Source organism: Tachypleus tridentatus, chromosome 13, assembly GCF_004210375.1.
Source record: "Tachypleus tridentatus isolate NWPU-2018 chromosome 13, ASM421037v1, whole genome shotgun sequence".
NCBI lineage: Eukaryota > Metazoa > Arthropoda > Merostomata > Xiphosura > Limulidae > Tachypleus > Tachypleus tridentatus.
Window position 1 is genome coordinate 176,521,797 of NC_134837.1, and position 19,118 is coordinate 176,540,914.

A 19,118-nucleotide genomic window follows, 5' to 3' on the forward strand; every position below is an offset into this window, starting at 1 on the left:
TGTTACAATGGAATTTACTTTTATACACCCCAGATATTCTAGTGTTTATTTTATCTATTGTGAAACTCTTACAATGGATTTTACTTTTATATGCCCCAGCTATTCTAGTATTTACTTTATCTGTTGTAAAACTGTTACAATTGGTTTTACTTTTATATACCCCAGCTATTCGAGTATTTACTTTATCTGTTATGAAACTATTACAATGGGTTTTATTTTTATATATCCCAGCTATTCTAGTACTTACTTTATCTGTAGTGAAATGGTTACAATTGGTTTTACTTTATACACCCCACCTATTCAAGTTTTTACTTTATCTATTGTGAAACTCTTACAATTGATTTTACTTATATATGCCCCAGCTATTCTAGTGTTTATTTTATTTGTTGTGAAACTCTTACAATGGGTTTAAATTTTATACACCCTAGGTATTGTAGTGTTTACTTCATCTATTGTGAAACTGTTACAATGGGATTTACTTTTATACACCCCAGATATTCTAGTGTTTATTTTATCTATTGTGAAACTCTTACAATGGATTTTACTTTTATATGCCCCAGCTATTCTAGTATTTACTTTATCTGTTGTAAAACTGTTACAATTGGTTTTACTTTTACATACCACAGCTATTCGAGTATTTACTTTATCTGTTATGAAACTATTACAATGGGTTTTATTTTTATATATCCCAATTATATTAGTGTTTACTTCATCTATTGTGAAACTGTTACAATGGGTTTTACTTTTATACACGCCAGCAATTTTAGTGTTTACTTTATCTATTGTGAAACTCTTACAATGGATTTTACTTTTATATGCTTTAGTTATTCTAGTATTTACTTAATTTATTGTGAAACTATTACAATGGGATATACTTTTATACACCCCATCTATTCTAGTATTTACTTTTTCTATTGTGAAACTGTTACAATTGGTTTTACTTTTATACACCCCAGGTATTCTAGTATTTCCTTTATCTATTGTGAAACTCATACAATGGGTGTTACTTTCATATGCTCCAGCTATTCTAGTATTTACCTAATTTATTGGGAAACTGTTACAATGGGTTATACTTTTATACACCCCACCTATTCAAGTACTTACTTTATCTATTGTGAAACTCTTACAATTGATTTTACTTATATATGCCCCAGCTATTCTAGTGTTTACTTTATTTGTTGTGAAACTCTTACAATGGGTTTAACTTTTATACACCATAGCTATTGTAGTGTTTACTTCATCTATTGTGAAACTGTTACAATGGGATTTTCTTTTATACACCCCAGATATTCTAGTGTTTATTTTATCTATTGTGAAACTCTTACAATGGATTTTACTTTTATATGCCCCAGCTATTCTAGTATTTACTTTATCTGTTGTAAAACTGTTACAATTGGTTTTACTTTTACATACCACAGCTATTCGAGTATTTACTTTATCTGTTATGAAACTATTACAATGTGTTTTATTTTTATATATCCCAATTATATTAGTGTTTACTTCATCTATTGTGAAACTGTTACAATGGGTTTTACTTTTATACACGCCAGCAATTTTAGTGTTTACTTTATCTATTGTGAAACTCTTACAATGGATTTTACTTTTATATGCTTTAGTTATTCTAGTATTTACTTAATTTATTGTGAAACTATTACAATGGGATATACTTTTATACACCCCATCTATTCTAGTATTTACTTTTTCTATTGTGAAACTGTTACAATTGGTTTTACTTTTATATACCCCAGGTATTCTAGTATTTCCTTTATCTATTGTGAAACTATTATAATTGGTTTTACTTTTATGTTTTCCAGTTATTCTAGTGTTTACTTTATCTATTGTGAAAGTGTTACAATGGGTTTTACTTTTATATACCCCAGCTATTAAAGTATTTACTTTATCTATTGTAAAACTGTTACAATTGGTTTTACTTTTAAATACCACAGCTATTCTAGTATTTACTTTATCTGTTGTGAAACTGTTACAATGGGTTTTATTTTTATATATCCCAGCTTTTCTAGTCTTTACTTTATCTGTTGTGAAACTGTTACAATGGGTTTTATTTTTATATATCCCAGCTTTTCTAGTGTTTACTTCATCTATTGTGAAACTGTTACAATGGGATTTTCTTTTATACACCCCAGATATTCTAGTGTTTATTTTATCTATTGTGAAACTCTTACAATGGATTTTACTTTTATATGCCCCAGCTATTCTAGTATTTACTTAATTTATTGTGAAACTGTTACAATTGTTTTTACTTTAATGTACCCCAGTTATTCTAGTGTTTACTTTATCTAATGTGAAACTCTTACAATGGGTTTTACTTTTATATACCCCAGATATTCTAGTGTTTACTTTATCTATTGTGAAACTGTTACATTTGAATTTACTTTTATATACCCCAGCTATTCTAGTGTTTACTTTATCTATTGTGAAACTCTTACAATTGGTTTTACTTTTATATACCCCAGTTATTCTAGTGTTTACTTTATCTGTTGTAAAACTCTACAATGGGTTTAACTTTTATACACCCCAGCTATTGTAGTATTTACTTCATCTATTGTGAAAGTGTTACAATGGGTTTTACTTTATACACCCCAGCTATTCTAGTATTTACTTTATCTATTCTGAAACTGTTACAATTGGTTTTACTTTTATATACCCCAGGTATTCTTGTATTTCCTTTATCTATTGTAAAACTGTTACTATTGGTTTTACTTTTATATACCCCAGCTATTCTAGTACTTACTTTATCTGTTGTGAAATGGTTACAATTGGTTTTACTTTATACACCCCACCTATTCAAGTACTTACTTTATCTATTGTGAAACTCTTACAATTGATTTTACTTATATATGCCCCAGCTATTCTAGTGTTTATTTTATTTGTTGTGAAACTCTTACAATTGGTTTAAATTTTATACACCCTAGGTATTGTAGTGTTTACTTCATCTATTGTGAAACTGTTACAATGGGATTTACTTTTATACACCCCAGATATTCTAGTGTTTATTTTATCTATTGTGAAACTCTTACAATGGATTTTACTTTTATATGCCCCAGCTATTCTAGTATTTACTTTATCTGTTGTAAAACTGTTACAATTGGTTTTACTTTTACATACCACAGCTATTCGAGTATTTACTTTATCTGTTATGAAACTATTACAATGGGTTTTATTTTTATATATCCCAATTATATTAGTGTTTACTTCATCTATTGTGAAACTGTTACAATGGGTTTTACTTTTATACACGCCAGCAATTTTAGTGTTTACTTTATCTATTGTGAAACTCTTACAATGGATTTTACTTTTATATGCTTTAGTTATTCTAGTATTTACTTAATTTATTGTGAAACTATTACAATGGGATTTACTTTTATACACTTCAGTATTCTAGTGTTTATTTTATCTATTGTGAAACTGTTACAATTGGTTTTGCTTTTATGTAACCCAGCTATTCTAGTGTTTACTTTATCTATTTTGAAACTTTTGCAATGAGTTTTACTTTTATATACCCCAGCTATTCTAGTGTTTACTTTATCTATTGTGAAACTGTTACAATTGGTTTAACTTTTATACACCCCAGCTATTGTAGTGTTTACTTCATCTATTGTAAAACTGTTACAATGGGATTTTCTTTTATACACCCCAGATATTCTAGTGTTTATTTTATCTATTGTGAAACTCTTACAATGGATTTTACTTTTATATGCCCCAGCTATTCTAGTATTTACTTAATTTATTGTGAAACTGTTACAATTGTTTTTACTTTATTGTACCCCAGTTATTCTAGTGTTTACTTTATCTAATGTGAAACTCTTACAATGGGTTTTACTTTTATATACCCCAGATATTCTAGTGTTTACTTTATCTATTGTGAAACTGTTACATTTGAATTTACTTTTATATACCCCAGCTATTCTAGTGTTTACTTTATCTATTGTGAAACTCTTACAATTGGTTTTACTTTTATATACCCCAGTTATTCTAGTGTTTACTTTATCTGTTGTAAAACTCTGCAATGGGTTTAACTTTTATACACCCCAGCTATTGTAGTATTTACTTCATCTATTGTGAAAGTGTTACAATGGGTTTTACTTTATACACCCCAGCTATTCTAGTATTTTATTTATCTATTCTGAAACTGTTACAATTGGTTTTACTTTTATATACCCCAGGTATTCTTGTATTTCCTTTATCTATTGTAAAACTGTTACTATTGGTTTTACTTTTATATACCCCAGCTATTCTAGTACTTACTTTATCTGTTGTGAAATTGTTACAATTGGTTTTACTTTATACACCCCACCTATTCAAGTACTTACTTTATCTATTGTGAAACTCTTACAATTGATTTTACTTATACATGCCCCAGCTATTCTAGTGTTTATTTTATTTGTTGTGAAACTCTTACAATTGGTTTAAATTTTATACACCCTAGGTATTGTAGTGTTTACTTCATCTATTGTGAAACTGTTACAATGGGATTTACTTTTATACACCCCAGATATTCTAGTGTTTATTTTATCTATTGTGAAACTCTTTCAATGGATTTTACTTTTATATGCCCCAGCTATTCTAGTATTTACTTTATCTGTTGTAAAACTGTTACAATTGGTTTTACTTTTACATACCACAGCTATTCGAGTATTTACTTTATCTGTTATGAAACTATTACAATGGGTTTTATTTTTATATATCCCAATTATATTAGTGTTTACTTCATCTATTGTGAAACTGTTACAATGGGTTTTACTTTTATACACGCCAGCAATTTTAGTGTTTACTTTATCTATTGTGAAACTCTTACAATGGATTTTACTTTTATATGCTTTAGTTATTCTAGTATTTACTTAATTTATTGTGAAACTATTACAATGGTATATACTTTTATACACCCCATCTATTCTAGTATTTACTTTTTCTATTGTGAAACTGTTACAATTGGTTTTACTTTTATACACCCCAGGTATTCTAGTATTTCCTTTATCTATTGTGAAACTCATACAATGGATGTTACTTTCATATGCTCCAGCTATTCTAGTATTTACCTAATTTATTGGGAAACTGTTACAATGGGTTATACTTTTATACACCCCACCTATTCAAGTACTTACTTTATCTATTGTGAAACTCTTACAATTGATTTTACTTATATATGCCCCAGCTATTCTAGTGTTTATTTTATTTGTTGTGAAACTCTTACAATGGGTTTAAATTTTATACACCCTAGGTATTGTAGTGTTTACTTAATCTATTGTGAAACTGTTACAATGGGATTTACTTTTATACACCCCAGATATTCTAGTGTTTATTTTATCTATTGTGAAACTCTTACAATGGGTTTTACTTTTATACACCCCAGCTATTCTAGTGTTTACTTTATATATTGTGAAACTCTTACAATCTTACAATGGATTTTACTTTTATACACCCCAGCTATTCTAGTATTTACTTTGTCTATTGTGAAACAGTTACAATTGTTTTTACTCTAATATACCCCAGCTATTTTAGTGTTTACTTTATCTATTTTGAATCTCTTACAATGGATTTTACTTTTATATGCTTCAGTTATTCTAGTATTTACTTAATTTATTGTGAAACTGTTACAATGGGATATACTTTTATACTCCCCATCTATTCTAGTATTTACTTTATCCATTGTAAAAATGTTACAATTGGTTTTAATTTTATATACCCCAGGTATTCTAGTATTTCCTTTATCTATTGTGAAACTATTATAATTGGTTTTACTTTTATGTTTTCCAGTTATTCTAGTGTTTACTTTATCTATTGTGAAAGTGTTACAATGGGTTTTACTTTTATATACCCCAGCTATTAAAGTATTTACTTTATCTATTGTAAAACTGTTACAATTGGTTTTACTTTTAGATACCACAGCTATTCTAGTATTTACTTTATCTGTTGTGAAACTGTTACAATGGGTTTTATTTTTATATATCCCAGCTTTTCTAGTGTTTACTTTATCTGTTGTGAAACTGTTACAATGGGTTTTATTTTTATATATCCCAGCTATTCTAGTGTTTACTTTATCTATTGTGAAACTGTTACAATGGGATTTTCTTTTATACACCCCAGATATTCTAGTGTTTATTTTATCTAATGTGAAACTCTTACAATGGGTTTTACTTTTATATACCCCAGATATTCTAGTGTTTACTTTATCTATTGTGAAACTGTTACATTTGAATTTACTTTTATATACCCCAGCTATTCTAGTGTTTACTTTATCTATTGTGAAACTCTTACAATTGGTTTTACTTTTATATACCCCAGTTATTCTAGTGTTTACTTTATCTTTTGTAAAACTCTACAATGGGTTTATCTTTTATACACCCCAGCTATTGTAGTATTTACTTCATCTATTGTGAAACTGTTACAATGGGTTTTACTTTTATACACCCCAGCTATTCTAGTATTTACTTTATCTATTGTGAAACTGTTACAATTGGTTTTACTTTTATATACCCCAGCTATTCTTGTATTTTCTTTATCTATTGTAAAACTGTTACTATTGGTTTTACTTTTATATACCCCAGCTATTCTAGTATTTACTTTATCTGTTGTGAAACTGTTACAATGGGTTTTACTTTATACACCCCACCTATTCAAGTACTTACTTTATCTATTGTGAAACTCTTACAATTGATTTTACTTATATATGCCCCAGCTATTCTAGTGTTTATTTTATTTGTTGTGAAACTCTTACAATGGGTTTAAATTTTATACACCCTAGGTATTGTAGTGTTTACTTCATCTATTGTGAAACTGTTACAATGGGATTTACTTTTATACACCCCAGATATTCTAGTGTTTATTTTATCTATTGTGAAACTCTTACAATGGATTTTACTTTTATATGCCCCAGCTATTCTAGTATTTACTTTATCTATTTTAAAACTTTTACAATTGGTTTTACTTTTACATACCACAGCTATTCTAGTATTTACTTTATCTGTTGTGAAACTATTACAATGTGTTTTATTTTTATATATCCCAATTATTTAGTGTTTACTTCATCTATTGTGAAACTGTTACAATAGGTTTTACTTTTATACACCCCAGCTATTTTAGTGTTTACTTTATCTATTGTGAAACTTTTACAATGGATTCTACTTTTATATGCTTCAGTTATTCTAGTATTTACTTAATTTATTGTGAAACTATTACAATGGGATTTACTTTTATACACCCTTCAGTATTCTAGTGTTTATTTTATCTATTGTGAAACTGTTACAATTGGTTTTGCTTTTATGTAACCCAGCTATTCTAGTGTTTACTTTATCTATTTTGAAACTTTTGCAATGAGTTTTACTTTTATATACCCCAGCTATTCTAGTGTTTACTTTATCTATTGTGAAACTGTTACAATTGGTTTAACTTTTATACACCCCAGCTATTGTGGTGTTTACTTCATCTATTGTAAAACTGTTACAATGGGATTTTCTTTTATACACCCCAGATATTCTAGTGTTTATTTTATCTATTGTGAAACTCTTACAATGGATTTTACTTTTATATACCCCAGCTATTCTAGTATTTACTTTATCTATTGTGAAACTGTTACAATTGTTTTTACTTTAATGTACCCCAGTTATTCTAGTGTTTACTTTATCTAATGTGAAACTCTTACAATGGGTTTTACTTTTATATACCCCAGATATTCTAGTGTTTACTTTATCTATTGTGAAACTGTTACATTTGAATTTACTTTTATATACCCCAGCTATTCTAGTGTTTACTTTATCTATTGTGAAACTCTTACAATTGGTTTTACTTTTATATACCCCAGTTATTCTAGTGTTTACTTTATCTGTTGTAAAACTCTACAATGGGTTTAACTTTTATACACCCCAGCTATTGTAGTATTTACTTCATCTATTGTGAAACTGTTACAATGGGTTTTACTTTATACACCCCAGCTATTCTAGTATTTTATTTATCTATTGTGAAACTGTTACAATTGGTTTTACTTTTATATACCCCAGCTATTCTTGTATTTACTTTATCTATTGTAAAACTGTTACAATTGGTTTTACTTTTATATACCCCAGCTATTCTAGTATTTACTTTATCTGTTGTGAAACTGTTACAATTGGTTTTACTTTTATACACCCCACCTATTCAAGTATTTACTTTATCTATTGTGAAACTCTTACAATTGATTTTACTTATACATGCCCCAGCTATTCTAGTGTTTATTTTATTTGTTGTGAAACTCTTACAATTGGTTTAAATTTTATACACCCTAGGTATTGTAGTGTTTACTTCATCTATTGTGAAACTGTTACAATGGGATTTACTTTTATACACCCCAGATATTCTAGTGTTTATTTTATCTATTGTGAAACTCTTACAATGGATTTTACTTTTATATGCCCCAGCTATTCTAGTATTTACTTTATCTGTTGTGAAACTGTTACAATTGGTTTTACTTTTACATACCACAGCTATTCTAGTATTTACTTTATCTGTTGTGAAACTATTACAATGGGTTTTACTTTTATATATCCCAATTATATTAGTGTTTACTTTATCTATTGTGAAACTGTTACAATGGGTTTTGCTTTATACACGCCAGCTATTTTAGTGTTTACTTTATCTATTGTGAAACTCTTACAATGGATTTTACTTTTATATGCTTTAGTTATTCTAGTATTTACTTAATTTATTGTGAAACTATTACAATGGGATATACTTTTATACACCCCATCTATTATAGTATTTACTTTTTCTATTGTGAAACTGTTACAATTGGTTTTACTTTTATATACCCCAGGTATTCTAGTATTTCCTTTATCTATTGTGAAACTCATACAATGGATTTTACTTTTATATGCTCCAGCTATTCTAGTATTTACCTAATTTATTGGGAAACTGTTACAATGGGTTATACTTTTATACACCCCACCTATTCAAGTACTTACTTTATCTATTGTGAAACTCTTACAATTGATTTTACTTATATATGCCCCAGCTATTCTAGTGTTTACTTTATTTGTTGTGAAACTCTTACAATGGGTTTAACTTTTATACACCCCAGCTATTGTAGTGTTTACTTAATCTATTGTGAAACTGTTACAATGGGATTTACTTTTATACACCCCAGATATTCTAGTGTTTATTTTATCTGTTGTGAAACTCTTAGAATGAGTTTTACTTTTATACACCCCAGCTATTCTAGTGTTTACTTTATCTATTGTGAAACTCTTACAATCTTACAATGGATTTTACTTTTATACACCCCAGCTATTCTAGTATTTACTTTATCTATTGTAAAACTGTTACAATTGTTTTTACTTTAATATACCCCAGCTTTTTTAGTGTTTACTTTATCTATTGTGAAACTCTTACAATGGATTTTACTTTTATATGCTTCAGTTATTCTAGTATTTACTTAATTTATTGTGAAACTATTACAATGGGATATACTTTTATACACCCCATCTATTCTAGTATTTACTTTATCTATTGTGAAACTGTTACAATTGGTTTTACTTTTATATACCCCAGGTATTCTAGTATTTCCTTTATCTATTGTGAAACTATTACAATTGGTTTTACTTTTATGTTTTCCAGTTATTCTAGTGTTTACTTTATCTATTGTGAAAGTGTTACAATGGGTTTTACTTTTATATACCCCAGCTATTCTAGTATTTACTTTATCTATTGTGAAACTGTTACAATTGGTTTTACTTTTAGATACCACAGCTATTCTAGTATTTACTTTATCTGTTGTGAAACTGTTACAATGGGTTTTATTTTTATATATCCCAGCTATTCTAGTGTTTACTTTATCTGTTGTGAAACTGTTACAATGGGTTTTATTTTTATATATCCCAGCTATTCTAGTGTTTACTTTATCTATTGTGAAACTGTTACAATGGGTTTTACTTTTATACACCCCAGCTATTCTAGTGTTTACTTTATCTATTGTGAAAGTGTTACAATGGGTTTTACTTTTATACACTCCAGCTATTTTAGTGTTTACTTTATCTATTGTGAAACTCTTACAATTGGTTTTACTTTTATATACCCTAGTTATTCTAGTGTTTACTTTATCTTTTGTAAAACTCTACAATGGGTTTATCTTTTATACACCCCAGCTATTGTAGTGTTTACTTCATCTATTGTGAAACTGTTACAATGGGTTTTAGTTTATACACCCCAGCTATTCAAGTACTTACTTCATCTATTGTGAAATTGTTACAATGGGTTTTACTTTTATACACTTTGTAGCTATTCTAGTGTTTATTAAGATTAAGTGGTGATTTTGTTACATTTTATTTATTTTTTTTATTATTATTTTAATAAATTATTATCGTTATTATTCTTGACTATTGGGTGGAAGATGTTCTCTAAATGCTGTTTGTTTTTTACAGGCAAAGGCAGCAGTGGAAAGAAAGGCCGGGACTTGTGTGAAACTGTTACAATTGGGCAGATGTTTTATGTAACCCAGCTATTCTAGTCCAGTTTAATCAAATCTAAAGTGAAACTGTTACAATTGGTTTTACTTTTATATACCCCAGCTATTCTAGTGTTTTTTTTATCTATTGTGAAACTGTTACAATTGCTTTTACTTTTATATACCCCAGCTATTCTAGTACTTACTTTATCTATTGTAAAACTGTTACAATTGATTTTACTTATATATGCCCCAGCTATTCTAGTATTTACTTATTGTATTGTGAATCTGTTATAATGGGTTATGCTTTTATATACACTAGCTATTCTAGTATTTACTTTATCTATTGTGAAACTGTTACAATTGGTTTTACTTTTATGTACCCCAGCTATTCTAGTATTTACTTTATCTATTGTAAAACTGTTACAATTGATTTTACTTTTATATACCCCAGTTATTCTAGTGTTTACTTTATCTGTTGTAAAACTCTACAATGGGTTTAACTTTTATACACCCCAGCTATTGTAGTGTTTACTTCATCTATTGTGAAACTGTTACAATGGGATTTACTTTTATACACCCCAGATATTTTAGTGTTTATTTTATCTATTGTGAAACTGTTACAATTGATTTTACTTTTATATACCCCAGTTATTCTAGTGTTTACTTTATCTAGTGTCAAACTCTTACAATGGGGTTTACTTTTATACACCCTAGCTATTGTAGTGTTCACTTCATCTATTGTGAAACTGTTACAATGGGTTTTACTTTTATACACCCCAGCTATTCTAGTGTTTATTTAATTTATTGTGAAACTGTTACAATGGGTTATACTTTTATACACTTCAGCTATTGTAGTGTTTACTTCATCTATTGTGAAACTGTTACAATGGAATTTACTTTTATACACCTATTCTAGATATCTATTGTGTTTGTTACAATTGGTTTTTTTTATGTACCCCAGCTATTCTAGTGTTTATTTTATCTATTGTGAAACTGTTACAATGAGTTTTACTTTTATATACCCCAGGTATTCTAGTGTTTACTTTATCTATTGTAAAACTGTTACAATTGGTTTTACTTTTATATACCCCAGGTATTCTAGTATTTTTTATCTATTGTGAAACTGTTACAATTGGTGTTTCTTTTATGTACCCCAGCTATTCTAGTGTTTACTTTATCTATTGTAAAACTGTTACAATGGATTTTACTTTTATATACCACAGCTATTCTAGTATTTACTTTATCTGTTGTGAAACTGTTACAATGGGTTTTACTTTATACACCCCAGCTATTCTAGTATTTACTTTATCTATTGTGAAACTCTTACAATGGATTTTACTTTTATATACCATTGTTATTCTAGTGTTTACTTTATCTAATGTGAAACTCTTACAATGGATTTTACTTTTATATGCCCCAGTTATTCTAGTATTTACTTAATTTATTGTGAAACTGTTACAATGGGATATACTTTTATACACCCCAGCTATTGTAGTATTTACTTTATCTATTGTGAAACTGTTACAATTGGTTTTACTTTTATATACCCCAGGTATTCTTGTATTTCCTTTATCTATTGTGAAACTGTTACAATTGGTTTTACTTTTATGTACCCCAGCTATTCTAGTGTTTACTTTATCTATTGTAAAACTGTTACAATTTGTTTTACTTTTATATACCTTAGCTATTCTAGTACTTACTTTATCTGTTGTGAAACTGTTACAATTGGTTTTACTTTATACACCCCACCTATTCAAGTACTTACTTTATCTATTGTGAAACTCTTACAATTGATTTTACTTATATATGCCCCAGCTATTCTAGTGTTTACTTTATTTGTTGTGAAACTCTTACAATGGGTTTAACTTTTATACACCCTAGCTATTGTAGTGTTTACTTCATCTATTGTGAAACTGTTACAATGGGATTTACTTTTATACACCCCAGATATTCTAGTGTTTATTTTATCTATTGTGAAACTCTTACAATGGATTTTACTTTTATATGCCCCAGCTATTCTAGTATTTACTTTATCTATTGTGAAACTGTTACAATTGGTTTTACTTTTATGTACCCCAGCTATTCAAGTATTTACTTTATCTGTTGTAAAACTGTTACAATTGGTTTTACTTTTACATACCACAGCTATTCGAGTATTTACTTTATCTGTTATGAAACTGTTACAATGGGTTTTATTTTTATATATTCCAGCTATTCTAGTGTTTACTTCATCTATTGTGAAACTGTTACAATGGGTTTTACTTTTATATACCCCAGCTATTTTAGTGTTTACTTTATCTATTGTGAAACTCTTACAATGGATTCTACTTTTATATGCTTCAGTTATTCTAGTATTTACCTAATTTGTTGTGAAACTATTACAATGGGATATACTTTTATACACCCCATCTATTATAGTATTTACTTTTTCTATTGTGAAACTGTTACAATTGGTTTTACTTTTATATACCCCAGGTATTCTAGTATTTCCTTTATCTATTGTGAAACTATTACAATTGGTTTTACTTTTATGTACCCCTGCTATTCTAGTGTTTACTTTATCTATTGTAAAACTGTTACAATTGGTTTTACTTTTATATACCCCAGCTATTGTAGTACTTACTTTACTTTACTGTTACAATGGTATTGTTAAACCCCTCTTACAACTTACGATGAAACTCTTACAATTGATTTTACTTATATATGCCCCAGCTATTCTAGTGTTTACTTTATCTGTTGTGAAACTGTTACAATGGGTTTAACTTTTATACACCCCAGCTATTGTAGTGTTTATTTTATCTATTGTGAAACTCTTACAATGGATTTTACTTTTATATGCCCCAGCTATTCTAGTATTTACTTAATTTATTGTGAAACTGTTACAATGGGTTATACTTTTATACACCCCAGCTATTCTAGTATTTACTTTATCTATTGTGAAACTGTTACAATTGGTTTTACTTTTATATACCCCAGGTATTCTAGTATTTCCTTTATCTATTGTGAAACTGTTACAATTGGTTTTACTTTTATGTACCCCAGCTATTCTAGTGTTTACTTTATCTATTGTAAAACTGTTACAATTGGTTTTACTTTTATATACCCCAGCTATTCTAGTACTTACTTTATCTGTTGTGAAACTGTTACAATGGGTTTTACTTTATACACCCCAGCTATTCTAGTATTTACTTTATCTATTGTGAAACTCTTACAATGGATTTTACTTTTATATGCCCGAGCTATTCTAGTATTTACTTAATTTATTGTGAAACTGTTAAAATGGGTTATACTTTTATACACTCCAGCTATTCTAGTATTTACTTTATCTATTGTGAAACTGTTACAATTGTTTTTACTTTAATGTACCCCAGTTATTCTAGTGTTTACTTTATTTAATGTGAAACTCTTACAATGGGTTTTACTTTTATATACCCCAGTTATTCTAGTGTTTACTTTATCTATTGTGAAACTGTTACAATCGATTTTATTTTTATATACCCCACCTATTCTAGTGTTTACTTTATCTATTGTGAAACTCTTACAATTGGTTTTACTTTTACATACCACAGCTATTCGAGTGTTTACTTTATCTGTTGTGAAACTGTTACAATGGGTTTTATTTTTATATATCCCAGCTATTCTAGTGTTTACTTCATCTATTGTGAAACTGTTACAATTGGTTTTACTTTTACATACCACAGCTATTCGAGTATTTACTTTATCTGTTGTGAAACTGTTACAATGGGTTTTACTTTTATATACCCCAGTTAGTCAAGTATTTTCTTTATCTATTGTAAAACTGTTACAATTGGTTTTACTTTTATATACCCCAGCTATTCTAGTGTTTACTTTATCTATTTTGAAATTCTTACAATGAATTTTACTTTTATATGCCCCAGCTATTCTAGTATTTACTTTATCTATTGTGAAACTGTTACAATTGGTTTTACTTTTATGTACCCCAGCTATTCTAGTGTTTATTTTATCTATTGTGAAACTGTTACAATGGGTTTTACTTTTATATACCCCAGCTATTCTAGTGTTTACTTTATCTATTGTGAAACTGTTAGAATATGTTTTATTTTTATATACCCCAGCTATTCAAGTATATACTTTATCTATTGTAAACCTGTTACAATTTGTTTTACTTTTATATACTTCAGCTATTCTAGTATTTACTTTATCTCTTGCGAAACTGTTACAATGGGTTTTATTTTTATATATCCCAGCTATTCTAATGTTTACTTTATTTATTGTGAAACTGTTACATTTGAATTTACTTCTATATACCCCAGTTATTCTGGTGTTTACTTTATCTGTTGTGAAACTCTTACAATGGGTTTTACTTTTATACACCCCAGCTATTGTAGTGTTTACTTCATCTATTGTGAAACTGTTAGAATGGGTTTTAATTTTATACACCCCAGCTATTCTAGTGTTTACTTTATCTATTGTAAAACTGTTACAATTGGTTTTACTTTTATGTACCCCAGCTATTCTAGTTTTTACTTTATCTATTGTGAAACTGTTACAATGGGTTTTACTTTTATATACCCCAGCTATTCTAGTGTTTACATCATCTATTGTAAAACTGGTACAATGGGTTTTACTTCTATTTCCCCTGCTATTCTAGTGCTTACTTCATCTTTTGTGAAACTATTACAGTCATTATGATAACGAAAAACAAAAGGGAAAGTTTGTTAACATTCATTATCAGATAAAAATGAATATCAAATCGTATCACCATTTTTACAATATTGTAGTTGGTTGTTATGGTTTTTTACCACAGTTTGGAAATGATTTATTAACCTTTACACTTCTCACACACCAGTGGCTGAACAAATAACTGAAAGGTTTGTAACGCTAAAATGCAAACTTCGATCCCTGTAGAGGGTCAAAGCATATGGCTTATCATGCATCTTTTGCTGCCAAGAACAAACACAATTATTTAATGACAGAACGCCTACTGAAATTACATTTATTACACTTAATTAAAGTACCTGAAACTTTGAAAAAAGCGAAATAAACTTCATGAATGCTTGAGAGAATTACTATTTATATATACACATGTGTAACAGAATGTGTAAACCCCCATGTTATTTTCGTTACTATATATAACCGATAACGTATTTGGTACTTTATTTTAATTGATTTCATTCACTAACATCTATTTTAAACCTCAGTCAGCACATACTTTCAAACTCTACATGAACACCAGAACAAAAGTTCAATGTACACACGTAAAAGATGCAAAGAAGACGTTCGTGCATTGAACTCATCTACAATCTCACACATCAAACACACGGAGTTTGTACGATTAATGATAGTGGCTAAGCCTAACAGAAACACATAAGTGAGAAAGTAAATGGTGATGCATTGTGTATAGACGTGTTATGAAGGGTAATAAGAGAATTTTCAAAGGGTAGATGAAACGCCTACTCTATACTTGTAAATCATTTTCTCTGTAGTATAAAGCAGTTATTTCACTGCAAGTATAGGGCTCGGATAAAGATCTCATGTAATAGGCGTATTTACCTAGATAAACTTGAAGCTACACCAGTAGAAATATCTTATAAAATAGCTAAGTAAGTTTTACAAAACTATGCTATAAACAGATCGAAGTACTTTTTGAAAAACATTTCGTTAATTTTACAGGTATTTGTTTGATGTTAATAAGCACAAAGCAACACAATGGACTATCTGTGCTCTGCTCACCACGAGTATCGAAACCCGGATTCTAGCAACGTGAGTCCGCAGATATACCTTAGTGCCACTAGGGCCATTTTACAGGTATATATATCTATTTGAATTTTCAGCTACAACAAAAAAAACTTAGACATTATCAAAGCAGTTTCACAGAGTTATTCTATAAATATCAAAGTGCCATTTGAGATATAAGTCATTAATTTTACAAGTGCATTAATATCTATTTGAATTTTTATATACACAAAAATCATAAAAAATGTTTAAATAAGTTTCACAAAGTTATGATGAAAATAGATCGAAATACTATTTCAGATAACTTTTTATTATATCACTCTCTCACACACATATATCACTTAAACTATTTATCCCTAAGAGATTAGTATAAAGTTGTATTGTATTGTTTCAATAACAATGTGTAGAAAGATAAACGCATTTCAGTGTTATTTTCCTGCGAAGGGTCGACCGTTTTTTTTTCTAATGAGAATACACAGAATGAATCCAAAGCTGTCATTATTTAATCAGTGCTCTTGTAAGTCAAGTTTTGCACAATTACTCATAAAACGCTTAATAAATAAAATGGGCTATAAGTTTTCTTCTTTATAATCGAGATACCTTTCCATATTTTTAGTCGCCGCATATCGGTTCATAGAAAGTATCCGAGTTTGTTTGTTTTTTCTTTTTAAAGTACAAACTTTTAGCTCACAGCTCAACCATCTCCTAACCGATTTGAGATCTAATTGCAGTTTTGTACTCAAGAGGTCAAACCCTTTCGATTGATGTAACTGATCACGCTCACGGTCTCGTAGATGAATTTACTCTAATCGAGTGTAAAATAATTTTAATTTGAGAGTAGGCTGGTAGATATCTTGGTGAGTAATAAAACCAAATCACGTATAAGTACGCAACATATTTGGTATTGCTGGCGCAGAAAATATGGTAAATAAAAAGAAAAGTGTCATAGATTTATCTGCTCTAATTCTGTCCAAAAAAATTCAATTGCCGTGGCTGTTGAGGATTCCCTCTTGTTTCTTTAGCCAACGTTCCAATGCATCTAGTTTTGCACTATTACACATATTACGCTTAATCGAAAAATAATGTTTTAAGTTTTTTCTTGTTCATAATCGAAATACTATTCTCTATTTTTTAAATTTAGTCGGTTACTCTTAACAGATACTTACAGGTAATTAAACTAGTAATTTGAGTTTTACTGTCAAATAATGCTACACAGGGTTAAGTCTAGGAAAATATCAAAATGAATTTGTTACAAATACTTTACGAAAGAACTTGTAAACTATACACTCTAAAAAAACTGTGTAACGTTATAGAGGGTACTCTGTGTAATATGCTATATAACCTATAACACTGTGTAGGTTTGTTAGGTTACACAGAAACTATGTTTAATCACACATTTTACAATGTAAACTTTGCTGTTACGTAAAACACTTGCAATTTTTTAGAATACTTGTGTAAGGTAACATGTATATAAATATAGTAGTGTACTTGTAAGTTAAACTGTGTATATAAAACATCATTTGGAATTATCAATAGTTAGATTATAATAAATCGTACTGTAAGCGAATGCATACACAAGAGTAATATAAAGTTTGAAACTCAAAAGTATTTAACTTTTTATAACAGTTTTCTCTAAGCACATCGTATTGCATGAGACACGGAGCTCTTTCAATGAATAAGGGACTTTGGAGACTTCAGTTTGTTCGTATGTGTAACACTCATATGACTGTTTTGCTTTCACAAAGAACCCTCTTTTTTTAAGTTCTGCTTATAAATATACTATCCCATTTCTACTAATAAAGGCGACGTAAAGATAATGGGGCCTAGCATTGCCTGGTGGTTAGGACGTCCGACTCGCCATATGCGGGACGCGGATTGGAATCTCTTTCGCCTAACATGTTTACCCTTTCAGCCGTGTAGGCGTTATATATGACGACCAATCCCACTATTGTTGGTAAAAGAATAGCCCAAGAGTTGAGGGGATTTGTGTTAAGTAATTGCCTTTTCTACGATCTGAAGAAATGATGGGCGCCACCAAGTAAAATCTGCCCAAGAATCACCGATGGTGCATCAACATTCAAGGTGCCCCAGAGTTCATTAGCAGTCTGGGGACTCAAAACAAAACCAAAGAGATAGCGAATTTCAAGTGAGTTGTCTCTGTGATATGTTCTAATCGCGATAGCTAACATAGAGCTGTTTGGTATAATATCTGTGATGTACAGGCGTCTGTCTATACACGTTCGTCCACAATCATCTTTGAAATACGCTAAACGTATGTTAATGTACTGTCATACATAGAAAAGTACGGAAGACGTAAGGAGAAATGAGTGGAGAATTCCAAGACTGAAGATAATACACTCGATAAGACAAGATAAAACACGAGCGCAGCAGTAATCAAGTGCATACTCCTCAGACCAGAAAGAAGAAAGATAATACTAGAGGAACTGAGCTATCATCTGTCTTATCGTGAACGGCATCGCCTACCTAGTTTTCTTGCATTCTGCTCACTGTATATAGACTTACCTGGATTCCGTTCAGCAGGTCCGCTAGCCATGCAAGTAAACAGAGATGAAAAATGGGTGCTTTAGGTAAACAGACTTACTTGAATTCGTTATTGTTTTGTGCATATTCCAGAGGCATTAAGGTGTAACGTTATTCACTATACGTCTTCGTCTGGAATGACGATAAACATCATTCACTGTTTAGTGAAGTTTTAGTTAAATTGGGTTAAGAATTATAAGTTGAGCAAACTTTATGAAGCACTTTGAGTAGAAAACAAAAGGATAAAGTCAGTAATTAATTGAAACATGTGTAACTTAAACCTCGAATCAAGTAATGAAATATGTTCACCGAACGTTTATATGATATTTTCCGGGAAGGAAGGTTTCGCGTTATGAAAGAAATCAACTGGTAACCAATTAAAAACAAGTCTCATTTACATTAAATACTGTTGTTATTCTTGACG

At 29.4% G+C, this 19,118-nt stretch overlaps 1 protein-coding gene across 1 annotated transcript in view; it reads right to left on the reverse strand.

Annotated features, from left to right (window-relative positions):
* LOC143236384 (epithelial sodium channel subunit gamma-like) overlaps nucleotides 1-18,707 on the reverse strand; it is an 83,346-nt gene extending 64,639 nt beyond the window's left edge. The window contains exons 1-2 of the mRNA XM_076474649.1: nucleotides 18,677-18,707; nucleotides 18,164-18,419 (exon numbers count right to left, since the gene is read on the reverse strand). Coding sequence (XP_076330764.1) covers nucleotides 18,164-18,419; nucleotides 18,677-18,707 — 287 coding nt within the window. The remainder of the gene's footprint in view (nucleotides 1-18,163; nucleotides 18,420-18,676) is intronic.
* Nucleotides 18,708-19,118: the final 411 nt, after the last annotated feature.